Source organism: Sminthopsis crassicaudata, chromosome 2 (genome assembly GCF_048593235.1).
Source record: "Sminthopsis crassicaudata isolate SCR6 chromosome 2, ASM4859323v1, whole genome shotgun sequence".
Lineage (NCBI taxonomy): Eukaryota > Metazoa > Chordata > Mammalia > Dasyuromorphia > Dasyuridae > Sminthopsis > Sminthopsis crassicaudata.
The window spans coordinates 406781316-406807901 of record NC_133618.1 but is presented as its reverse complement, the minus strand read 5'-3'; the positions used below and the strand labels follow the sequence as shown (position 1 = coordinate 406807901).

The window sequence follows — 26586 nt, the reverse complement described above, 5'->3', positions numbered from 1 at the left end:
TTCTCAGTCAGCAGCAAAAGAGACATCAGGGAGGACCCTAACTGTGAGGGAAAGAAGGAAAAGCATCATTAATTCTGCGTTCTGTCTGCTCTATCACGGAGAGCTGGGCTCTGGCTGAATAGTTCTCCAGGGAAGAGAACTTGTAAGGTAAGATACACAGCCTTTCTTTCTCACGCTCTGTCTGGAGAAACCCCTGCCATTACTTGGAACAGAGGAGGGAACAAGGGAATGAATCAACAAAGTCAGGGCTTTTAAGAACAAAGCAGAGAGGAAGACAAAAAAGAAGTAGGTAGGAATGCAATGGAGTGGGTGAGGGAGAATAGGAGAGTGCGGCTGAATTAAAAGAGGTAGGCATTTATTCAGAGAGGCAGGGAATGAATACATATGTATATGTTTGTAAATTATATATCTATTATATTATATTATATAATTTATTAGGGAATTAGAAGATGCTTTATTAGATAACTCAGTCTGTCAAGTGAGCCAATATACCATGGCCCTGGGCTAAAATGAAGAGAAGAGGCACTTTTTATTTTTTTTAAATTAAGATGACGGGGTAACCATTATAAAAATCTTCTTTTCCAATTCTCCATGGGGTATAAAGTATTGAACAGCATAGATATGAGGCAGGGTTGTATTGTAGAAAAATCACAGGACTCGCAGTCAGCAGCCCTGGATTCACATCCCAAGTCTTCCACTACTGAGTTATATGTTTATTTCAGACCACTTTAGTACTGTTAGCCTCAGTTTTCTCAACTTATAAAATTGCAAGGTAAATCTAAATCATCTTTAAAGGTCCTTCCATTGGATATTCTATGTAAATGAATTGGGCCCTCCACTCCTAGACAAATTAGATTGAAGAGATTATGTGCTTGTGTGGGAGGGAATAAGAGAAGAGAGAGAATGAACAAGATTCCCAGATACTGTCCTGTAATAGCCCTACAGAGATAGTTACTGAAAGCACTTAATGTATCCCTTTAGAATCCATTTTTCAAGGAAGGGATGCTCAGCCAAATGGAAGGAATATTTCCAAGTCTGAGTGTTGTGATCTCAGATGAAAAGCAAAACCTGGAAAATCATTTCAGTGCCATATATTTTCCTGTAGTTCAGTTCCCTTAAGAAACGCAGGCAAGGTAATAAGGAGATAGTGATGGGGAAAAAACAAAATAACGCCTCTTGGCAAACTCAAGATCACATTGGATTGCTTAATTTTTATTGTCTTAGAAAAACCAGTGCATGTGTATTGGGGGGAGATTTGCATGCAAAACTGCATATGCAGAATATGGCTGTTTCTTACTGTTATAGCAAGAACTTGGAGAGGGAATTCAGGAAGAGAAAAGTTACTAAACTTCTCTGGGGCTCAGTTTCCTCATTTGTAAAAATGAGAGGGTTTGGAGTAGAAGGATTCCTTCCTGCTTTAAGACTGTAAATCAGCAGAACAGAATTGATCATAGCTTCTCTACAAATGTGGCCGGTTAATGGCTTACAATATCTTTCCTCTTCTGTGGGAGCCTCTATGGGGTTTTACTTGATTTGATGAACTTTTCTGATAGCCAGGAGCCAAAAGCAGTGTGTCTCTCCTCACCAGTCCCAAGTTTTGCCAGGGTATCCAGACAGAGCACAGCAGTTCTGTCTTCAGATGGACCTCCCTGAAAAAGCCTGGCTGTCTTTTGCTGAGTGCACCACGCTGTGAGACAGGAGCTGTCTGGCACAAAGCCTTCTCCCATGTTATCAGGCATGACGCATTTTATAGTTTAATGACTAGACAAAGGGGAGCTATCATAGAGGAAAGCTGCATAAATTGAATTTGAATAGGTATCTGGGAGCTCCTGTGACTAAGCCTGAAGCTTCTAGTTTTGCCGCTTCCTTCCTCCTTATACTTTAAAAAATATTTCTTTTTTAAAACCATTCAAAGAACAAGGATCTCAGCCAGAGGAAAATATCCTCCTATTTAGCTTGGAAAACTTGATGAGATTGCCCCAATGTCCATGGGGACTATTGGATCTCATAGCACAGGCAAAGCAGATGGCAAAAAGGGAAGGGTACAAGAGAGGGGAAAGGGAAGAAAAACAAAAAAATAGAAGGAAAGAGAGAGAAAAAATTGAAACAGAGAGGGAGAGATGAAAAAAAGAAAAAGATATATGACGGGATGAAGGGGGATTTGGGCCTACTTACTGTTGCTGCAGGTACCACTTGGGGAGGGTGTCAAGACCTAGAATTTTCCCTGTCCCTTTTGTGCCAAAGACCCTAAGTCTCTTCCATGCTAACAGCTTCCTTAGGCAGGGCCTCCCAGAGCTCTGGGCTGCTCTGTTCTTAGAGTTTGGACCAGAAGATCATTCTAAGCTAAGCTAAGCTAGTTGAGGTTGTTTCAATCCCATCCCTACAACTATATATTTTTCCTTTCACTCTTTTCTTTCCCAGTTTAATTGTCATGTTTAATTAGCTGCTAAAGGCTCATCTACCCTACCTCTGCAGTGATTCACATCCTAACTCCTCCTCTCTATTCCCACAGATACTATATAAACCCAGCTCCTCATTATCACTCTTTTTTACTATTTCAATAGACTCCTAACCAATATTACTGCTTCTGCTCTTTCTTACTCCCCAGACATCCCATGTATCCTTGCCATAGTAATCTTTCTTTTGGAACAGAACTCAAAATTTCATTCCCTTGCTTAAAATTCCTTCATGACTCCTTGTCATCTATTAAGAAAAGTTCATGCTCATGAGCCTGGTTTTTTAGACCTTCCACAATATGATGCCATATAATATTTCCAACCTTATCTCCAGGTAAGATGTGCTTCAGTTAGACTCTGAACTACTCACTTTCTCCCTTATACACTTTAAATTTACCTGCCTTCATGCCTTTGCTCATATTATTCTCTATATTTTCAATGCATTTCTATTGCATTTTTTTTTTCAAAATTCAAAAGACCTATTCTTTCATGAAGTGAAAGGGGAATATTCTCTTTTAAAAAAGAAACAAAACAAACAAAAAAAATTTGATTATAGCCATTCCAGGATTCAGGAGACATTGTCCAACTTAATAGCATTACTATGGCCAAAAAAAAAAAAAATAAAATAAATAATCATCTGGTGCTCAAATAGATGCATCTCTCCAAACACCAGCACTTAACACGATGCTGGCATTTAATAAATATTGACTGACTGATCGACTTAACAAAGCTCATCTTGAAAGACAGGCCCCCAGTTCATCTCTGGGCACAGAATCAAACCCTTGGCCTTTTGATAGGACTTGTCAGGATTTGTACTTCACTGGCATAACCTTCAAAAGCCCAGGTTCATCCCTAAGCTGGGATGAGAAGAGATACTAGTGGGGACATTCCTGGAGGTGCCTTCCAGTCATGTGGCACTGTCTGCTTAGACTGTTCTCCAGGTCTGGATGGAGGGCCTTCTTCATACATGCTCCTGGAATCTCTGGCCTCCTTCCAAACTCAGGTCAAGTTTCATTCCCTAGCTGAAAAGCCTTTCTTGATCCATTAGCTTTTAATGTCTTCTCTCAATTTAATGGGCAAATTATCATGTGTATACTTCTCTGTAAGATAGAGAGGCAGTGCAATATAATGGCTAAAGAGCTGGCTTTGAAGTCAGTATGATCTGGATTTAAATGTCACCTTTGAGACTGGTTATGTAACTTAGGATGAGCCATGGAACTTTTCAGCATTCTAGATAGCTTTCTACTACTAGAAATTGCAGAGGAGTTGACCTGCACAGATGAGAATGCATTTCCTCAACTGAGATGAAATATAGATCTAGTCCCTATCCCTATACTTATGTTAAGATGTCATTCCTTGTCTTCTCCTCTCCTCAGTAGAATGTGAGCTTCTTGGGGCAGTGACCATTTTAAGAGTTTCCTGGTACCCCATTGCTCAGCAGAGTGTTTTGTGAACAAGATCTTCATAAATACTCACTGGGTTTGACCATATTATAATCATTTCTCCTTTGTCTACTTAGATTGTAAATACCATAAAGACAGAAACTGTGACTAATCAATCTCCCTCAGCACTGAGAACCTGCATATAACAGGTCTGAGTTATCCATAAGTCTTCATTAAAAATATGTACTGGTCAAGCCATGTACAGACCATGCTTGCTACTCATCTTCAGATTCTTTTCCTTGGGTTGGAGACAGATTTGCCAGGGTAAAGAGAATTAATCTTTTTTTGTGCTTTGGATTTCAGAGGCGTGATGAACATTGAAGTCAACAATGTTTCTTATACCAAAGCAACTATCTCCTGGTCCACGCTGGAGCCCTGTCTGGAGAACAATTACCATGTCATGTACAGGCCCAACTGGAACAGCATCTTCTCAGGCTACCTTCGCCACCCTTTTCACCATGAAGAAAAAGTGCCCCGAACACTCAACTCCCTGGTCCTTCGCCAACTTGCTCCATCCACTCTCTACTTTCTGTGCATCACCTGCAAGAATTCCTACCCCTCCAGCAATCACTGCACTATGTTCCACACTCTGGATAAAGGCACCAGAGCGTCTCCTGGCTCTCAGCTGGATGCTGGCATATCTCTCTGGGTGGTCACTGCTCTTCTCCTTGCTTGCTTCATGGCCATCTTAGCTTTTTTCTGTCTGCAGTTCTGGTGTTTGAGATGCCATGAGCCACGGTGGGCATACCACTCCAGCCAGCAGGAAGAAGTCGATGAGTTGGTGAGGTGGGCTGAGGATGCTCCAGGCCGAGGGCAGAGGGAGGAAGACCTACAGGAGTTTCCCATGACAGTACTACTAACCAAGGGTTCTACTGCCATACCTGAGAGCTCCCACAGTTCTCCCTCTGCCTGCCTCTCCCACAAGGGGACTCATGATCAAGCTGCTATATTTCCTCATCATGGACTATGAATGATAGATGAGTGGTTAAAGAGATGTGCCAATGGAGTGTAGCCAATTTCTTGACATGTGCTTAAGTAATGTTGGTTGATTTGATTTTTTCCTTTGTCAAAAGGAAAAATTTTTCTTTTCTTATTCTAAGAGATACAAAAGGTTTGGATCAGTGTTATATAAACTCCCCATAGTCTCTAGCACATCGCTGCTTCTATCTATTCTCAACTCATTTCAAGTACAAAATACATATTTCCCGCTTTACCTACATTCTGGAAGGGGAGAAGACAGAATGGGATATAGAGTGGCAGAAGATAACTGATAGATTACCTAGTCCAACAATTCCCCCATCTACCATTTTATATTGGAGGAAGTGAAGCTTTAGGGAGACTGTATGAATTTAAGCAATGTATGGGGAAAAAGGACTGGCCTTGGATTTAAAAGATCTGATTTCTAGCTCCTTTATGGCCATAGACAAGTCAATTAGCCCCAGTGATCCCGAGGACGTTGACGTTAGTACCAGAGAGGAAGTATGGGATCCTGGACTGAAAGCTGGCCGTGCTCCCGGGCAAGTCACTTAAACTTTCTTTCTTTCTTTCTTTCTTTTTTTTTTTTTTTTAAAGATTTTAGCCACTCATTTAAACTTTCAATGTTACAGAAGATTATTCCCCCTTCCAAAACTAAGAGTTACAGAGCAATTGTTGATCCACATTGAGGGAAGAAGTTCTTCATGACGAGTACCCAATACAAATGAAATTGTAGATTCAGTCAAGAACAAAATCAAAGAGAAATCTGTGTAACTAACTTTTTTTCTGACTTTTAAGAATAAGTATAGGTAATCAATGTTGCCCAAGATCACACAATCTCATTCCCCTGGGGGTTATTTCTATCAATTCTGAGTCCCAAGCCAGATAGATGCTTGAGAAGGATCTTGATAATTAATTGTGGCAGATTTTTGTTTAACTGAGAGGAAAACTTTTCTTGAATTTTGGTGGGATTTACTATAATCTTCTTAATAATGGAAATGTTTAGCTCCTTTGTTTCTCCTGTTACAAAGCCCCCTGGCATGAAAATTCCTCCTTAAGTGAACTCAGTGGTTGTGGATGATGGTCCAAAAAAGGCATGATGGCCTTAGGCTGAATCTGTGCATGTAAATATAAATAGCAGGAAGAGAAAAAGAGATTCATCTTCCAGCTCTGGTTAGATCAATGTGAAATGAGGGCTTGCTGGCCCTTAAGGCTGAAACCAGTGAGCAAAAATAGACATCTCTACAATCTTCCTAATACCACCAGCATCCAGCATCCATCCCTTCCCTCCACTCTACACCTATGCCATCACTTAGCAGAATCACAGATCATATGAGCAGCTTGTAATTAGTATACCAAGAAAGAAGTAACCAAGCTTAGAGAGGGTCATTATATACCCTCCTCCCATTCTCAAGCTCTTCGTGATAGTCAGTATGTGACCAGGATAGAATAAAATACCATGTTTTTACATTGTCATGCACATGTCAGATTTTCAGCCTAAATAAAGCGGATTAAAAAAAAAAAACTCTAGTATCCTTGTTTCTTTCTGATGTCCTTTCATCCCTACGTCTTCTGACTCATTGAGCTCCCCGTTTGGAAGACATTTCCCTTCATGTAATCTGCTGATGTGAGTTCTTCTACTGACAATTTTACAAGGAATGTGCTGATAAATCACTGACCTTGGACCCATAGAGGTAGTATGGCTGAACATTGGCAGGTTTGTCCCTCTGTGGTTCCTGGGTGAAGGGAATGGCTGTTCGGACAAAGCTGACACAGGAGAAGAGAGGGATCAAGAGTTAGATGTATTCTGAAATTCCAATATAGGGATATGTGCTGTAACAAAGCCCCTTCTAAACTAATGGACTTCACCCATTATTAATTCAGGAGTTTTATCAAAGACCACGGGGATCATGTTCTATCAATCAATCAAAAAGCATTTATTAACCACCTAATATGGGGTAAAGCCCTAGAATGGATGTTATAGGAGGTTATAAGTTCCTTTTCCACTTTCCTTTTTGAAGTTACATGGCCATGGAAAAATGAAATAGGTTTGTAGAGCTGGTTATTTGCTCTTAGCTGCATGTTTATCAAGGTCAAATAAGTTGAAAAGAGGATTGAGGTCCAAGAAGCGCCATGTTTGGATCCAAAAGGCAAAGTACTTTGTTAGAATCAGCCAAAAAAAAAAAAAAAAAAAAACACAAAACAAAAATTTAAAAAAACCTACCCTAAAATAGAAACAGTCATAATTAACAAGCAGTTGTCTTTCAAGATTCTCTTACTCTTCAAATTTTTCTCATTAAGGAGTATTATCTCCTTCCACAAATGGGAAAAATGCAGCCTGAAATAAGTATTTGCTTTGTATAAAATCAGCAATTCAGTGGGACAGACAGGGTCTAGATCTCAAGTTCTTTCTCACCATTTTCTTATATTTTACCTACATATGTGTATGTGTGGATTTACAGGTGTCATTTTGTAAACATACACATATGACTATGTATGTAGAGATAAGGAATTAGGTAAAGGACTGGACCTGTGATTTGCTATATGAGAACTCTCTGGTAAGGAAGGGTCCTCTACCAATGTAGGCTGATACTTTTCCATCCACCTGGAACAGTGGTGTCAAGCTTATATAGAAATGGGGCCATTAACCATGCAAACGGATTTCTGCTCCTAGAAAACCACATATTAATGTTTTGTTTATTATTTAGTCACATGTGTGACTCTTTGACCCAATTTGTTTTTTTGGTTTTTTTTGGCAAAGATATTGGAATGTTGTGCTATTTCCTTCTCCAGTTCACTTTACAGATGAAGAAACTGAGGCAAGCAGTATTTAAATGATTTGCTCCAGTTTATATTGGTATTAAGTATCTGAGAACAGAATTGAACTGAGATCTTTCTGACTCCAGTCCTGGCACTCTATGGCACCTAATTGCCCCCCTTTTTTGCTTCTTTTGTTAAATATTTTCCAATTATATTTCCATCTAATTTAGACTCCACTAGGTTGTGTTTCAGGCTGTGCGTTTGGCTTCCCTAGCCTAGAGAACTGAGACCTCTTGGCCCAGGGTCTCACAGCCAATAAACACCAGAGGTGGTACCTGGCCCACTTCCTGGTGTCTAGCTATCACACAATACTGCCTCTCACCACTCTTTTACATAAGAAAATGAAGACTCAGAGAGGGGAGGTGACCTGTCTAGTGAAATGGCTAATAAGTGGCAGAGAATGGATTCCAATTCGAGTTTGACTCTGAGACCAGTGCCCATTCCAATATACCAAGCTGTCTCTCCCTCTACCAGCAACCTCAACTAGTTTTCTGGTCCCTAGGAGGATAGAGTCCCAAGGGAGCTAAAAAGCCCACTCTGTCACACGTTTCATATTGATGTATATGTATATAAAAAGGGGCTATGTGTATCTTATGCATGACGCCTTTCTGCACATAAGTTCACTGAGTATCACAGTTATTTGTGAATATTCTCCTACCCACAACGTAAGCTCTTAGAGGGCAAGGAGTCTTATCTTATACCTCTCTGTGTATACAGCATGCATCTAGGATAAATCCATCACTCACTTATGTGGTATGACTTGGTCAAGTCTGTTAACTTCTCACAAGCCTTAGTTTTATTTTACCTGTAATATACAGGTAATGATACTATTACTTACCCTACCAACCCATAGGAGCATAGTGAGGAAAAGCACTATGGAAACATGAGTTTTGGATCCCTTACAATACCAAGCAGGTCGAGTGCCAAATATGTGGTAGGTCCATGAGGAATGTTTGTTGACTGGTTTTAATTATGTACAGGTCTACTGAGAGATGCATATGTGTAAATATATTCATGAACATAAGTACATTATAGCTGTGTATTTACGTGGCTCCTCTGTGTACTTGCATATCTCGCCCCTTTAGAATGTGAGCTTCTAGCAAGCAAGGCCTCTGTTTAATTTTCTATTTGTTTCCTTAGCACTGTCCCTGGCATTTAGTAAGCAGTTAATAAATGCTTTTTCATTCATTCATTCATGTATATTGTGCTTGACACTCAAGGCCCTGAACAGCCTGGAACTTTCATATTACATCCTTCAATGTACTCTATATACCAGTCAAACTAAGGAACACTGTGCCCCCTCATAGGCAATGTCTTTATGCTTTTCCATCTTTTCTCACACTATCTTCTATACCAGGAGTGCCCTTCTAGGTGATACAGTAGATAGAATGCTGGGCCTTGAGTCAGGAAGGCCCAAGTTCAAATGTGACCTCAGACACCTACTAGCTGTGTGATAAAATGGCAAGCCATTTTACCTGTCTGTCCCAGTCTCCTCAATTATAAAATGAGAATAATAACAGCACCTGTCTTGAAGAGTTGTTGTGGAGATCGAATGAAATAATATTTGTAAAGAGCTTAGCACAACATCTAGCACACAGTAGGTACTTTAAGATGCTTATTCCTGCTCCCCTTCTCTTTCTTCCTTTTTCAATCCAGTTTAAAACCATACCCTCTGGCATTTTGTTTCCTGTCCTCCTCCATGTTTTGCACCTGTTAATGCACTAATCGTGTAACATTGCCCATTATTGCCTATGTTGTAGGTAGACTTTATTGCTGTTGTTTTTTCTTAGTGGACTTTAGGCTGCTTAAGAGTAAGAACCCTATCTTACCTAATCTAGATCTCCCATACTGCCTACACGGTGCTCTGAACACAGGAGGTGCTTAATACGTATTGTAAGCATATACAGTACACATATACTCCCCCCCAAAAACCCACAACTCCCCATCGGTCACAAAAACCTTCTTACCGATTAGTGGATCCATTGTAGCAGTAGTTAGGGAGGAAGTCAAAGTTCAGCTCCCAGAACACATGGAGAGTGATGCGACCATAGGGAGCAGAAACGTTGTGATTGGCTTCCCGGAACATGGCGTCAAAGCTGTCCAGAGTCATATGCTTACACAGTAGCCGATGGGTTAGGCGGTTGATCTCTAAAAGCCATTCAAGCTCCTGCCCCAGAGAAAGAAGACAGAGTTGGCTGTCTGAGCCTTCACTTACCTCCAGGGTTTTCATGGGGGGACAACAAAATAATGGTATATGAAAATTCTTTGAAAAATAACAACTACTTAAGGCAGTGCAAGGCTTGATCAGACAGAAGGGAAGTTGATAAAATAGGAACTTAAAAACACAGATAGATGGATCTGATCATGTCACTTCCTTTCTCAAACTCCAGAGGTTCCCCCCTTCTGCCTCCTGGATCAAAGAGAATGTCTTTTGTTTGGCATTTCAAGCTCTTCACTACCTGGACCTTCCCGATTTCTTACAATTTAGCCTCCTCCATCTGCAATCTGCATTTGTAATCTGCAATCCAGACACACAGAATCCTGGCTGGAGTTCACACAGAACCTCATCCTCCTCTGAGCTTTTGCATTCTTTCAGTTCTCTCTATTTCTCTGTTCCTCTCTCCTTCTTCTCTCTCTCCTCAGATTACCTTTCAGCCTCTTTCTTTTTCTCTCCTCTCTCTCCTTCTTTCTTTTCTTTCTCTCTTCCTTTCTGTCTTTTTTTGTCTCTCTCTCCTCCTTCTGTTTTTATTTCCTTCCCTCTCCCTCTCACCATCTTTTTTTCCTTTCTCTCTTTCTCCCCTTTCCTTTCTCATTCTCTCTCTTCCTCTCTGTCTTCTGTGTTTCGGTCTCTCTCTTTTCCCTTTCCCTCTTTCTTCCCTTTCTTTTTGTCCCTCCATCTTCCCACTGTTGCTCTCTTCTCCGTTCTGTCTCCCTTTCTGTCTCTCTCCCCCACCATCTTTCTTTTCTTTCTCCCTCTGTTTTCTGTGATTCTTTGTCTCTCTCCTCCCCCTTTCCTTCTCTCCTTCTCCATCTCTCTCCCGTCTCTCCGTTTCAGTATCTCTCTCCTTTTGTCTCTTTCTCTATCCCTCTCTTTCCTGACTCTTAGAATTCTTGTCTTTTTTCAGTTAACTCAAACATTTCCTTCTACAGTAAGTCTTTCCTAATTCTTCTAGCTATGAGAGCATTCTCTAAGGTTATTGTCCTTCTACTTTATGTATTTGGTATATATCTAATTCTTTTTATATTATCTTCCTCAATTTTAGTATAATCATTGAAGGAAGGACTATTTTTGCTTCTCTTTGTATCATCATAGCTTACCACAATATCTAGCATATAATAAGTCCTTAATAAATGTTTTTTGATTGATTAGTTAATAGTCCTTGACATATATTATCTCCTTTAATTCTGAAACTTGCTTTATGATATAATTATGTAGTAGAGTGATAAGCTAGGCCTGGAGTCAAGAAGACCTGAGTTCAAATTTAGATTCAGATCCTCGATACCGATAAGAATTTGGGTAAATCACTTAACCTCTTTTTGTTTCAATTTTCTTAGCTGTAAAATGGGGACAATACTAGTACTTACCTCACAGGGTAGAGGATCAAAATGAGGTAATATTTGTAAAGCACATAACACAATGCTTGGTTAATTAAATAAATGCTTATTCCCTTCCTTGACATACACTATCTCCTTTAATTCTATGAACAACTTTATGAAATAGGTGCTGTTGTTCAGTCACCTCAGTCATTTCTGACTCTTTGTGACCCTATTTGGGGTTTTCTTGGCAAAGATACTAAAGTGGTTTGCCATTTCTTTTTCCAGCTTATTTTACAGATGAGAAACTGAGGCAAACAGGATTAAATTATTTGCCCAGGGTCACATAGTTAGTAAGTGTCTGAAGTCAGATTTGAACTCCAGATGAGTATCCCTGACTTTAGATCCAGCACTCTATCCACTGTGCCTCTTAGCTGCTTCATGAGGTATTAGTCCGAATTTGAGATTTTATCAAGTGGAGAGAAATATCTCCATAGAAATTCCCTCTACCAATGAAGATCTTATTTGATCCTCACAAGAACCCTGGGAGGTAAGTGCTACCTGGGTAAGTAGCCTCATTTGACAAATGAGGAAACTGAGGTAAACAGAAGTCAAGTGACTTGCTCAGAATCATATAGCTAGTAAATGACTGAGAGTGGACTTGTACTTGGTTTTTCCTAATTCCAGGTCCAGTCCTCTATTCATTGCGTCATCAAGTTGCCTGAATGTCTGAAAGGCTACCAGGTGCATGGTCCCAGAGATTAAATAAGAAACACTGGATAGAATTTGAAGAGTGGCATATGTAAGTTCAATATAATGGAAAACTTCCCCAAAATTAAAGCATCCCAAAGAGAAAAGTGCTTTTCTCTCTTAAGAGTTCTTAAACGAAAATCTGAATGAGCACTCATTGAATATATCATAGAAGAATTTACTAATCAGGTACCACTGGCTTCAGGTAAAGCCAGATGGCTCTAAAGTCTTTCTCCTGAAAAAAATGCTGACTCCTAAACTTAAGGGCCTCTTGTGTTCACAGCACTGTTTTTTGTTTTGTTTTGTTTTTTTTCTTAAAGAAGACCATTTCTGCCCTCATGAAGTTTACAATCTAGTTGGAAGATATGAACTACACCCATTTAACTATAATATAAAATGAAACTTGAAAAGTGCACGAGATGCACAAACCAAGAGCTCTTTAAGGCCTAAGGGGAGAAGACTCAGTACTGACTAACGTTTTATTATTCCCAGAACTCATTAGGTATCAAGTTTCTAAAGCAGAAAAGCAATGAGGCAATTACCTTTGTTAGACTGTGTTATGCAGCACCAAAAGCCTCTCTCTCCTAATGAACACAAGCCAAGGCCATCTTGACCCAGCAAACTGACATTATCTTGGGGTTACTGTACTGGGTTTCTCAGAAAAAAGGTGCTCTCTGGGGGCTTTCTTTACGTGATCAAAACCAGCACCTCTAAAATTTACCAACAGAGAGCATATTTTATTTTGTAAGGAAAAAAGAGACTATTCTGGACTCTAAGCGGATTAAAATGAACTCCTATAGGTACAAGGTAACATTGCACTTTTCTGATGTGGTCTGGGATCACTAGTATGATCCAAATGACCGCTTTCATTGTGAAAAACTGGAAAAAAATTCACCAGAAAGAGAAAAACTTATATTTTCCTATCAAATAATATTGAAACAAAATGCTGTCCACAAAATGTAAAGCTCCCACTTCACATTTACAACCCATGTCTATTTTAAATTCTGGGACATTCAAAAACACATAGAATTTCAGAGCCAGAAAGAACTTTAAATATAAAGTGCTGAGACATCAAAGTAGAACACATTTTGGATGACCTGAGTTCAAATTAGATAGCTGCCATTTTCCACCTGTGTAATCTTGGGTGAGTCAGTCACTTAACCTTTTTAGGCCTTAGTTTTCTCATATACAAAATAAGTAGGTTGAACCAAATGGCCTCTAAACTCTCTCTCAGTTCCAGATCTATTCTTCTTCTTCAGAATTGGAATTAAAATACAGAATATAAAAACTGAAAGAATTCTTAGAATATAAAATATAATTTGTTGTTGCTTTGTGGTTTAATTGTTGTCATGTCTGACTCTTAGTGACTCCCTAATTCTATTCATGGGATTTTCTTGGCAAAGAAACTGGAGTGGTTTTCCATTTACTTCCCCAGTGGATCATCTTTTTTGGATCCTCTTTTTGTCAGGAAAACAAAGATTAATTGGCAAAGTTAGGAAGTATTGGAGGCTGCATGTGAAGTCAGGTCTGCCTGACTTCAAGCTCTATTCACTAAGCTACCAGTTGCTTCAAAATATAATTATATAGCTGAAAATGAACTTATGAGATTCATTTAGAGCAATCTCATTTTGGAGATGTGGAGACTGACATTCAGAGAGGAGAGGACCTGTACAATACCCCTCAATATCTGTGTCAGAGCTGAGAGTAAATATCAGGTCTTCTCTATCTGCCATCCTGATGCTCTTTCCCCTATGTCAACTTCAGGGAAACTTTGAGAAGAGAGGGGTCCAGGAGAGTATAGCTATGTTTGAGTTTCATCCTCCCACATCCCGGTAATGTTGTGCATACATTTGGTTCTAAACATCTTGGGGAATAAACAGTTAAGCCTGTGAATGAGGAGCTTTAAGAGATTCCTGGAGAATGTCAGAGATCATGGAATCACAGATTTAGAGCTGGAAGACATTTTAGAGGCCACTGAGTCTAACCCTCTCTTTGAAAATGAGGAAACTGAGAGTAATTAGATGGTGCAATGGATAGAGCACCAGACCCTGAAATCAGGAGGATTTGAGTTCAAGGATGGCTTCAGACACTTAACACTTACTAACTCTGGGACCCTAGGTAAGTCACTGAACCCCAATTCCAAATAAATAAATAAAAATGAGGAAACTGAGGAACCAAAAAGTTATATGACTTGCCCAACACCACATAGCTAATCACTGGCTGAGTCAGGATTTGAACCAAGATTTTCTCATCTTGACTCCAAGGCTAATCTACTGACTATCAGTTCCTTTCAATTTGGCTCTGTTGAGGATGGGAAGAAACAAGAGATCCATTTCTCTTCATAAGAAAGTCCCTCTGTTAACTACAACTAGTCACTTCCTTTCTGAGTATTCTATCTCCACGATTCTAACTCAGGGACCAGTTCTGGGCACCCTCAGAGCTCCCAGTTAATCCTCTTACCACAATCGAGGTCAGGTCCTCACTCTCAAATCGGCTGATGGCTTGGTCTAAAGATTTATACATTGCAGCAGAGATACGTTGGGTAATGAGCCTGTTTAGGTCGATTGACCTACCAAGCAGCTGCGGAGAAGGAGAGAAGTTATTTAACATTCATGCAGGCGATGGAGAAAATGCTAACAGCAGGCTTGGGGCAAGATTCTGGGCACTGATTCAGGTGCCTTTTTTCTAACTTAAATCCTAAATTTAGCCCCTGTTTCTTCTCTCCCTCTTCATCTTCCCTCCCACACTTCCACATCCTAACAAACCATCTCGGAATCACTGCAGAGCAGCAGGTACTTTAAGCATGACCTACTTCTACACAGCTACTGCTGTCATATCACAGAGGTATATTTTAATGCCAATGGCATAAAGGAAGGGTTTATTTCAGGAATGCAAAATATAGCAGAGGGGAAAATTTCCCCAGTGCATAGACATGGATATTATTGCACATGCCCTATATAATAATAAATACTTCATTGGAAAAATCTTGTCTGCATTGATAGCATTTCACTATATGTCATTACTGCCATCATCATTAATACTGTTAAATTTTCTATCTTTCTTTCCCTATGGGGGAAACATGTTCTTCTGACAGTAATGAACCTTTTGTAGTGAAAGAGCTGCAATGCATTCTCTTAGGGCCACCTTGTGGATCATTCTGGATGTTCCAGAACTGAATTCAATATATCAGCTTTGGGGAAAGAGGAATCACCTTCAACTCAACAGAAAGATGGATACTGAAGAATGCCAAAGTTTGTTTTCAAGGTCCAGTTAGTCAATATGACAAATTATCCATGATTAGAAATACTTTTTTTTATAGCCTTTTAATTTCTCGGAGGGATCAATATTTATAGTATCAAAATTGTGGAGCTGAAAAAGATCTTAGAGATCTAGTCCAAGTTCTTCATTTTTACATGAAATGTAAAAGGGAATAGCAAAAAGATCTGCCCAACATTACAAACTAAGTAAAACCAGTATTCAAACTGAGGTTTTCTCACTTCCAATCCCAGAAGCACTGGCTCCTTCTATTACTATGTCATGGTCATAGTCAATCATAGTAAGGATGTAGCTGCCTTATGATCAGTTTTCAATGTGAACGTTTAAATTTCAGAAATCAGCAAATGCTACAAGTCAGGGCTTGATTTATTGTTTTGTTTTGTTTTTTTGTCTAGCTTTAAGAAAATATTAATAATGTAAACTAAACTTAAAAGTATGTGTGCATACATTTTTTTCTTGGAGAATCAGACTGTTAAACATTTCTTAGCACATTCTGTAATATTCTAAAACCTTACTTGATGTCAATAAGAGTATAGTAAAAAGGTCAAGAAAAATCTGGTGACGTCATCATCATCTTCATGTTAAGCCTTTATATAGCACATTAATGTCCACAAAACGCTTTGTATCTATTATCTCATTTGAGTCCTACAACACTCCTGATTACAATTCTACCACTTCCTTTTGATCTTTGGGACCTTTGCTAGTCAGTCCTTGTTGTGACATTACTTCTTTCCTTTCCTGGAAAAATCACGCAAGGGAGGGCTGTGCACAGACCATGTAATTAGCACAGAGAGCTAAGCGCTCCAGGGTTATTTAGCTGACAGCTTGTCACACCGTGGGGTCCCCAAAAGTAGGATATGAAGTCTCCATATTTATCTGGAGTCTGACTTCCCCAGTCATCTTCAAGTCTTTCACTGGGGAAGTTTTCGTCCTTGGCTCTTAGAATTATTTCCTGGACATTTAGAATCAAACATGATGATGGGGAATATTAATTTTTATTTTTTAATTATTTGACCATCCTATACCTCAGAGACTTCCCCCATATTTCTAAACTTGAAGGTCTGATCACTTACAAATGGCAAACATGGGTAAGAAGGGAGGCATTTAAATTTATGTAGATGAAGAATAAAATGTTAAACATTTGACTAATGAATCAATAAGCATTAATTAATTACTATGGGCCAGTACTATGTAAAGAGCTGATGATACAAACACAAAAATGATACAGTGCTTTCTATCAATATATTACAGTTTAACAAGGGGAGATGTTTACCTTTATGGGAATAACTACTTAGATAAATAGCAGTTGATTTTTGAAGGGACAATGCTGGTAGCTGGAAGAGGATGTCACTTTATCTGAGCCTCGAGGGAAACTGAGGATTTTAAGAGATAAAGCTAAGGACAGAGCTGGGGACACACACCACAGCCACTTAGGGATATGTGGGTAGGTAGGAAGAAAAAAAAACTTAAAAGTCTTTCGTGTACTTGCACTTTTACAAATATTAAGTGCTTTCATAAAGGCTATCCATTTGAGCTGTACAACAACTCTGGGAAGTCGTTTTATTGTTGAGTTGTTTTAGTTGTGTTTTTATTTTGTTATTGAGTTGTTTTAACCATTTCTGGCTCTTTGGGACCGCATTTGGGTTTTCCTGGCAAAGATACCGGAGAAGTTTGCCACTCCTTATCTAGCTTGTTTTACAGATGAGGAACTCTAAGGGGGAGGTGCTATTATTATTCCCTTTTTTTTTTTACAGTTAAGGAAATTAAGACAAGCAGAGGTTAAAATGATTTGCTCAGAGTTACATAAGTAATACATGTCTGAAGCTGGATTTGAACTCGTCTTACTGATTCCTTGACCTGTGGCCAACTACCTCTGGTAAGAGGGGAGACTGAGAAGAAAAATCACACAAGTTAGTATATAAAGAGAGAGAGATACAACTTAACATGGAATGCTATGGATGTTTTACATCCTTCGATGTGCTGATTAGTTTTCTTGGTCCAGTCTAGAACAGATCACCAGCTTGCTTTGGCCCACCCATCCATCTCTCAAGGAGTTTTAGATGTTCCATGTTTTTTGGCTCTCTTCCACCTCACCTGGACATGTCTCTGTTTCAGCAGAGTTTCATAGCGATTAGATGGTGGATATGGAATAATGACTCCATAATTCTTACATTCCGCTCTAAAACGTTTATCCAATAGTACACTGGATGGAGAAAAAAATAAGACAAATGAACATAACCATCCTCAGAAATCTGTTCAGAACAGACAATCTGTGTTATCAGAGTCTTCCTGAATGCTTTTCAATGTTAATTTCTACCCTATGTGGCAGAAAGTAGGGTGAAAAGTCAAAGTGATTACTTCCTGGGCATCTCCTTGCTTCTCTTTTCATCATATGTAAACAAACAACTTAATATAAGAGATATATTATATTCTTCAATAGGAATTTTGAAAACAAATCAAATTTGGGCAAATGTAAGCATATTTCCAAAGATGTCAAAACAGTTAACCATCTAAAATAATGATTCACCAAGAGTGCATGCAGTTGTGACATGGAATTTTGGATGTAATACTACTGCAGATGAAGGAAAATTTAGAAATAATTTTATTTAATACAAAATTTCCTTATCAAATTTTTATAATACAATATTTACAAAATAAGCAAATTTGCCTATCTTATATAGTAACCTCAATACATATCAGATTCTAAAAAAGGGTCCTGTGCATGTCTGAGTGTCCCAAATCTCCTGTGATGCCCATAGGCCAGGGCTCCTTAGAGTAAAGAATACTGTGTCATAAGCAAAAATGTTATGACCTGAAATCATTTCACAGGGAATCCTTTTAAAATAAGAAAAAATCTTTTTATGATGTAGTTGTTTTTCAAATTCAGATTTTCTCATATTAGTTTTTTTCTGAAGTGGGCCATCACTATGCTTGAGGCCCTTTCTGGTAATCATTTTGAGTCTGATAAGGAGAGACAGATTGAAGTATGAGTCAGAAATTTTCATAATAGCATTGGAACTAATTAGAATGACCTTCTGAATCTTGATTTAGGTTTTAATGCTGGGATTACGGATGGCACATCACTTTTTGGAGAAGTAGGAGACTGAATTCTTGGCAGTGGGAAATATCATTATTTTCCTTTGTATTACCTGGATATCCTTTACCTCAGAGACTTAAAGGTCCGATTAAGGATGAAATTGCCCATTTGCAAATGATCAATATGGATAAGAACAGAGTTACTCTGAATTTATGTAGAAGATGAATAAAATGTTAATAGTTTAATCAATCAGCAAGTATTAATTACTACGTGTCAAGTACAGTGTAAAGAAGTGGAGAAGCAAGAACAAAACGATACAGTCCTCTCCATCAAGGATTTTATCATTTAACCGGGGAATGAATGACTTGTCCCAGTGGAGTTTTTAGAGGTAATATCACTCACCAGTCCACCCAGGGGATTTTCATACCTGCCAGCCATTGCTTTGTAGTAGGCAAAAATCTGATCTGCTAATTTATACACAAACTGATCGAAACAAAGATTGACCTGATGAAGAAAAGAGAGAGTATTATTGGCATTTCTTGATCACTATCATTTGAATTTATGAAATGGAAAAGAAACACTTTATATGGTTTTCAGTGTTATCTTCAGCTACAATAAGAGCTAAGGTGGCAGATACAGAGTTCTGGACTCTGTGTGAGGAGGATTACATTCATATTTCACCCCTGATACATACTGATTGTGTGATCCTGGCCAAGTGAGCATTAGTTTATTACTCATCTGTAAAAGGGGAACGGTAATATTTGTCTCATAGGGCTGTTGTGAAGAAAGTATTTTGTAAATGTTAAAGTACTATGAAAACTGACGAATTAGCATGAATTATTTTGTAGATGGAAGCCTAGGCCTTTCCTCTATGGGTCTCCAGCAGACATGGCAAAGTTTTTTAGTCATCAAAATCTTCACAGAAGCAAGAGTACAAAGGCTAAAGTACCGTAATCTGCCATGGACTCAGGATGTAAAGACAAAAATGAAGGATTCTCTGTCTTTAAGAAGCTTGGATTGGTGGAAAAACAAAAGGATCTTGGGTAAGGGGTGAGGGGTGATGGGGCAACATCTCTCAGAAATTTAACTTCATGACCTGTAACGAATGGTATGAGACTCTCAACACTAATATCTTCCATTTATTGCTGAACTGCTATGTTTCTATTTTGCATCTCGCTTGGGACATGCTTTCCAAAATCTAACATGGATGTTTGGGTGATTTTTTTTTTATTCCTCTGGCTTCTGAACTACCTACCTACCTACCTACCTACCTACCTACCCACCCACCCACCCATCCATCCATCCATCTACCTATCTATCTATCTATTTATCTATTTATTTATTTAACCAGTTTTCCACATTCTTTCAAAAAATTACAGGATCTCAGAATTGGAAAGAATCTTTTTGTCATCTTGTCTAAATTGTACTAAAAAAAAAAACCCAGTTCCCTCTACAACACTTCCTGACAAGTGATCATCCATCTTCCATTTGAAATATACTATGTTATGAGGCATCCTACTTCACATTTTAATTTAGAACAGATCTGAAAACTAGGATTTTCCTTGCATTTAGAAAAAATTGATCTCTCTGAAACTTTACTTTCTGGGACAAAATAAAATATATCTAAATCCTGCCCTCCATTACAACCCTTAGCTATTTGAAGAAAATGATCATATACTACTTACATTTTTTCCAGGTTAAATATTCCCAGTGCTTTCAAACCTCTATGACATATTTCTTAGGGTGTTGATGGCTTAGAATAAGTATAAATAGCAAATTGTTTTCTATTCTGACCAGAAACTCTAAAGGTCTTTCCCACTCAGATAAAGATTTTTGGGATAGTAAATTGGACCATTTTTTGTCTCAATTTTTTTTTATAATTCTTAGTCACTGAATTTGACTAAGTGAAGTCTCAACAAACTAAGGCCTGGGAAAAAACATTAATTTGAAAAGACCAAGATCACCCATTGCATCCTGGGTCATCCCCATCTTGACCTTTGTTCTGTCACTGGACTTCATGACTGGAAGAGAGTGCTAGGCTGATTGTGTATATCTCTGCTTCACTCAAATCCAACTCATGCACAAGTCAAGACAATGTTTGTGAGAATGAGGACAGACAATAGAAACAACATATGGTATGGTCTATAGTCTCTCCATCAGCCTTAATACCTCATTCTGGACAAGATTCATCTTGATACTATCTTTCTTGAAATGCGGTGACCACATAGCTAAAACACTATCTCCTGACACAATGGAAAACCATCAGTGGTGAACTTGTCATGTTCCAGCATGAATCAAAGTTCACCCCAGAAACAGAAGTTCAACCATCCAACAAAGGCAGGACCTGTAAATGGGCCAGGGCTGAGGCTATAAAAGAGATGCGGATGAGGAAAGAGCAGAGTGTGAAGACAAATTATAAAGGAAATGGGTTATATTTAACTATGCTGTCCTGCATTCTTCTTTCACTAAATCCTCAGATCTGCAAGACCCACTTCTTTGTTGAAACCTCTTTGATTTCTGATAGAACTTTTGCATCACTACAACTACATATAAAACAGAATAAGCTGAACAGTAGGAATATCCACCTCCCCACTTCACTTAAGATATTTTTGTACTATTGATTTGATTTTGTTCCTTTAGAGGCAGTTTGCTAAAGAATAAAGCATCTAAAATGAAAAATGAGAATAATGAATCATCTGCTATGGACAAAGATCCCCATACTAGGCAGTGGAGAAACAGATGAAATAAGACACAGTTTTGCTTTTAGGAAGTTTACAATGACCAAGATTCACTAAATTCAGTTTGATGTTAATGCCATATTCCTCATAGCCTTGTTATATATCCAGTATCTGTGGCACTCAACTTGGCTTGGCGTTCATACTGGTTCTAGTTAATGCATGCCATTCCAGGGCACTGGGCTGAGTTTGGGAAGAAGTTGGTATTCTTGTTCATTTCCCCCCTAAATATACAAGTTTTTGCTTCATAAAACACTGCAGGAGTAGTCTCCATTCATGATATTTAATTGGTCCTCCACTTTATACTGCAAAGTGTTTTTCTGATCCAGTATCTTATTTGAGCGTCATGATAGTTCTTCAGGTGGGGTAGGGCAGGATAGGGACAATCATTGCTTCTTTATGGTAGTAAAACTGAGTCACAGAAAGTGCTTCAAATGACTAAAAGTGGTTTGTTTGGAGATGGGGCAGGATCCAGGCAGCAATAGCTGTTTTTGTTGCAATTGTTTGGACAGGTGATGTTACCTATATACTGAACTCCCACTATGGAAACTGACCCACAACTCATATGTAACTGAGTGTTTCAATGCCTGGGACACTGGAAAATTAAATAATTTACCTATGGTCATATAGCAGAACTCCATAACACATGGCTCCCTCTCCATTCCATCCTATTGCCTCCCTAACCCAAGATGACCTAGACATAAATGTCCCTTTATTAAACTAATCCTTCCCAAAATACTGTCAACCTGTAAAGGAGATACTTTATTAATTTAATTTTTCTTTTTTATTATTAAAAACTTGACAGATATGAGCAAACATTAATGTTCCCTCATACAAAGAACCAAAAAAAGAGGATTGTGTAGGAGGTGGATCTCTATTATGTATAGCTTGGAATTTTTTAAAAGTAGATATTAAATTTAGCTCAATAGTTCCAACACCACCCTGCTTATCTTTGTCTTCTTCTGAACTTCCTTCCATTCTCCTTTATGTATATTCTAAAATGTTTCATGCTGATACATCTTTAAAGGTGGCTGCCTCTCTACTCAAGACTAGAGATTTTTGTTGTCAGTTATAAAGCAGGAGAGAGGCAGAAATGTGATGCTAGGTCCTTACCTCAGCTTCAATCTCATCATATAGGAACTGCTTTTTGAACTTCGTCAAGGCATAATATGCACTGTCATTGTAGAGATCCAAAGGATACAGCACATATCTAAGGGGAACAAACAAAGGATGTTTGTTGTTAGCTCTGAAAATAAACTCCACCATGATGCAGGATTTTTGGACTCCCATGGGAAACAAAAAGGATGAGAAAAAAAAGAATGAACAGAATTTGGGAATTAATTAAGGCCCGATACATTATATACATTTGGACCCAAGGTTTGTTGTTCAGTTGTTTCATATGTATAGGATTCTTTGTGACCCCATTTGGAGTTTTCTTTGTTGAGATAATAGAGCCGTTTGCCATTTGCTTTTCCTGGCCATTTTATAGATGGGGAAACTGAGGCATATAAACGGGGCAGTTGGGTAATACAATGAATAGAGTGGCAGGCCTGAAGTCAGGAATATCTGAGTTAAAATCTGGCCTCAGACTAGCTGTGTGACCCTGGGCAAGTAACTTAACCTGGTTTGATTCAGTTTCCTAACATAAAAATAATAAGTTGGAGAAGAAAATGGTAAATAACTCCAGTATCTCTGCCAAGAAGACCTAAATTGGGTTATGAAAAGTTGGATACAACTGGAATAATTGAACAACCACTACAATAAGAGTGTAAACAGGTAGACTTTTTCAGTCTACTTACAAAGCTGATTCAAATGACTAGTGTTTGGGTGAGTTTCTTTTGTGTTTCTTATTTTTCTCCAGTTTCCTCAGAGAGTTTATGACCCTGGGAGGCCCAATCCCTTAACAGCCATTTCCATTGCAAGCCTCCCCATTAATCCCAGCCCTGCCACTTCTTACTCCATCATGGAAGGTTCTTTGGTTTCCAGGATATGATCTGTTAAAATCCAGGGCATGGACATCTCAATAGGGAACTGGATTCGACGGCCCATTGTTAATTCCAGGAAGAATTCTCGGAACCAAAGTTGGGAGAGGTCACAGCACTGCTGCAGTGCTTCTAGAGGAACAAATAAGAGAAAGCTAGAATTAGTCATCACAGGGAGGGATAATGTCAAATGTCTGCAGAAGGAGGATCCTTTGGGATTTGGTGCCTAAAAGGAGATCAAAAACTGATCTCACAGGGCTAATGCCAGGTCCGACAAATCCATTGCTACAATAGCATCATTACCACTGATAATGCTATTTGGTTAATATCTTTGCAGATCATGGTAGCCACTAGTTATCCTGAAGTAGTAAAGGACAAAAATGTTGATAGAATAGCAGGAGCACTAATGGTGGGCCTTCGAGGCAACCATAACAACAAGAGCAGGAGCTTTAGGAGCTGTTAGTCAAGAGATGGTAAGAAGGTCAAAAAGAAATAACAGGAATTGCTCTAAATCAATATTAATTAGAAAAATCCAAATTAAAATAAGTTACACCTATCATATTGGCTAAGATGACAAGCTAGGATAATGATTTATGATCTGTAAAACACACCTTGATGTTTATTACATTTGTTAGAATGTAAGTTCCTTTCAGATAAGTATTATTTCTTTCTTTGTATTTGGTTCTTTCCTACTTAGCACAGTGTCTAGAATATAAGTGCTTAATAAAGGCTTGAATAATTGATGACTTTGTCCTACTTTCTAACTGTTTAATGTGCATTAATCTAGTGTTTCCAGTAGACTTCAGATCAGAGGGCATATATTATAGTTCTTTTGTATTCCAGTTAATTTCTATCATCAGACTGACCCATCAACTTGTTTATAGAATCAAAGTCTACACTAACTTTTGGAAAATAAATTTTGTACTAACTTCAGAGGCAATGAAGCCATGACTGAAGTTTGAAGCAATCCTGATTGTATAAATCATTCAAGATTGTTACACATGGGATCATTATCCACGTCCCTGTACCACTCTTCCTTCATCTCATCCTGTCCAATCTAGACAAAATCATTCTACAGAGAGGAAAAGGAAGATAACAAAACTAGTAGAAATGCCTTGGGATCTTCTCTTGTTGTAAGCTATTACTAATTAATGGATCTTAAATAGCTAATTTGACAGATGTGGTGATAGGAAAAAGAAAGTTATGTTATACTTATTCCCCAAGGAAATGGAGGCTTATGTCTGTTCCTCCCTTGAGGATTATGAGCCAAGCCAGCCATAAACATCTGCTGAAAGGAATTTTGCTAAATCAGGAAGAAAAGAAGCCAGACAGATCTGAGTTTCCTTAGCCTCCCAAATCACACCATAAATATGCTCCATAGGGAATTGAGCAATTATGGCAACAAAAGAGATTCCATCAGATTAACATGGTCTTACCCCCTTCCCAACTTCTTCTGATTTGGAATTTGGAATCAAGGCTCACCACTGATATTGAGCAGATGAGTAAAGAAGAAGGATTGCTTGTGAAACTCTTCAATGGCAAGAACAATTGGTCCATCAAGGCTACTTCTCAAGGTTTTCTTGGAGCCACTTTTGTCTGCAATGAGGGACTCCAGCATGGTCCTTACCATGTATAGCTTGAAAGGACAAAAAGACACCAGAAAGTTAGAGGATGGGCACTTTTACCCTAACAATAACACCAAAAATAGTAATACTGCTGGCAACACCCGATGGCTCCATCAGCAAAAAATCTGACCACATTCAGTTTACTTTTAGTGTCAAGTATTTTTCACCAATTTAAATTCTTTGAGGTAAGTCGCTATCTATATATAGTTTAGGAGTATATTAAAAACATCCTTTTAAATTCCACTGAAAATATGAAGAAATACTATTTCTTTAGCCTAGAACCATTTCTAGAATTTTCCTTTTAGGGAAGTATGGAACAAAAATATGGAGTAAGGGTGGCAAACAAATTTAGAACAAAAAATTATGCTTTTTTTCTATTTAAGATAACAGTTGTTTAATTCTGAAGGGAGAAGGGTATTGATCACAGAGAAGTCCCCTTTGACTACTCTAGGAGAATTTTTGAGGAGGGTGGTCAAAGAAGAAACTGAGTAGGTATTGAGTAACTATTCTATTTTATATAATAGAGTGTTAACCCAAAAGTATATTTTGATAGAGCATGACCTTTTCCTATAAATGTTACTTCAAATTATCTTTGGGTATAGAGAGATGTTCAAGGGCATGGGAGGAAAATGTCAGTTTGGACATTTCTCTCTGAGCTAGAAATACTTATATTTAGAATAATGTCTAAAAAGTAGTTTCTGTCAGAATTCTATCTGATGTACATAGTACAGTATTTGTATTAATGTTTTTTTCTCCAACAATCTATATAAGGGTAGTAATCCTTGCCCTGTAGCCAGCTTGGTGGCTCCGTGGACAGAGTACTGGGCTGGAGTCACAAAGACAAGCTCAAATGCAGCCTCAGATATTTACTAGCTGTGTGAACCTGGCCAAGTCACTTAACTTTGTTTGCCTTTAACCACTGGAAAAAAGGGCCAGTTTCTGCCAAGAGAATCCCGGTACTGGTGTGATATAGTCCATGGGGTTTTTAAAGAGTGATATGTGACAGTATTGGCATGATATAATCCATGAGATCATGAAAAGTGAGATATGCTTAAAAACAGACAATATAATCCTTGCCCTATTTTAGGGGGCTGACTATTATTGTCTATCAATTACATGCTTTAAAAACCAAGCCAATGTGTCCCTTTTCTTTTCTTTGTTCTGAGGTTTTGGAAATTGAACCAAAGAACATATCAACAAGGACAATTTGCTGGTTAAAGACTATTTTATTGATGCATCCAGGAATTAATGTCATATCTTCCTAAAACCACCCTAGGGACTCAGCAATCCCTAAGTCCAAGGTGCTCAGCAACATGGATTTACTGGAACTCATTCCAACAGTTTTAGGCTGCCTAAACAACTTTCAAGACTCAAGCATTTATGCCGCAGTGGTCCTCAAAGAAATTTGCTGTTGTAAGCTTTGGATCTATCACAGCACAAGGAGATAGCCCAATAAAAACAATTATTTCAATGCTGTTAAAATTGCTACTGCCTGTGGAAGTCATGCCAGAGACACGATAAATAGGACAAGAAAGACATTAACTCAAATGCCTCATCTCAACAGCAGTCTGTCCCGTAGTACTGACCTCAGGATACCCCTGAGCATCTGTGTTTAACAGCCCATTCCCTAACCATACCACTAATGAGAATACCCCTGTAATAAAGGGCTTAAAGAGTCCTCATCTTCTTTGGCAGTCTAGTGAAACCTAGGCACTACTCAGAATATTTTTTAAATTCATAAATGAAGGAAATGCTATTTTTCTGTTAGAAGTTAGTGAAAATAAAGATGCAAATATTTCATATTCCCTTTGAAATATATTCATGGATCCCTTGGGCTTCTGTGGACTTCAGGTTAAGAACCCATGCTACATTATAAATGACTATAAAACAAAGGTGTGCAAATACTTATCTAAGAAATACTAAGATTCATGGATGTTGTTACTGAGAAAAGATG

The 26586-nt window shown here is 38.4% G+C and overlaps 2 protein-coding genes across 4 annotated transcripts in view; one reads left to right on the top strand and one right to left on the bottom strand.

The window, feature by feature from the left end:
• CYFIP2 (cytoplasmic FMR1 interacting protein 2) overlaps window positions 1–26586 on the bottom strand; it is a 136041-nt gene that overhangs the window by 51617 nt on the left and 57838 nt on the right. For all 3 annotated transcript variants that reach the window (XM_074291921.1, XM_074291923.1, XM_074291922.1), the window contains exons 16-23: window positions 24490–24643; window positions 22983–23139; window positions 22139–22235; window positions 18718–18794; window positions 17348–17456; window positions 14438–14557; window positions 9661–9860; window positions 6553–6640 (exon numbers count right to left, since the gene is read on the bottom strand). In XM_074291921.1, coding sequence (XP_074148022.1) covers window positions 6553–6640; window positions 9661–9860; window positions 14438–14557; window positions 17348–17456; window positions 18718–18794; window positions 22139–22235; window positions 22983–23139; window positions 24490–24643 — 1002 coding nt within the window. The remainder of the gene's footprint in view (window positions 1–6552; window positions 6641–9660; window positions 9861–14437; window positions 14558–17347; window positions 17457–18717; window positions 18795–22138; window positions 22236–22982; window positions 23140–24489; window positions 24644–26586) is intronic.
• On the top strand, window positions 30–4966 carry FNDC9 (fibronectin type III domain containing 9). The gene is made up of 2 exons (XM_074291924.1): window positions 30–147; window positions 4202–4966. Exon 2 carries the CDS (start codon window positions 4209–4211, stop codon window positions 4866–4868), a length of 660 nt encoding a protein of 219 aa, XP_074148025.1. The 5' UTR covers window positions 30–147; window positions 4202–4208; the 3' UTR covers window positions 4869–4966.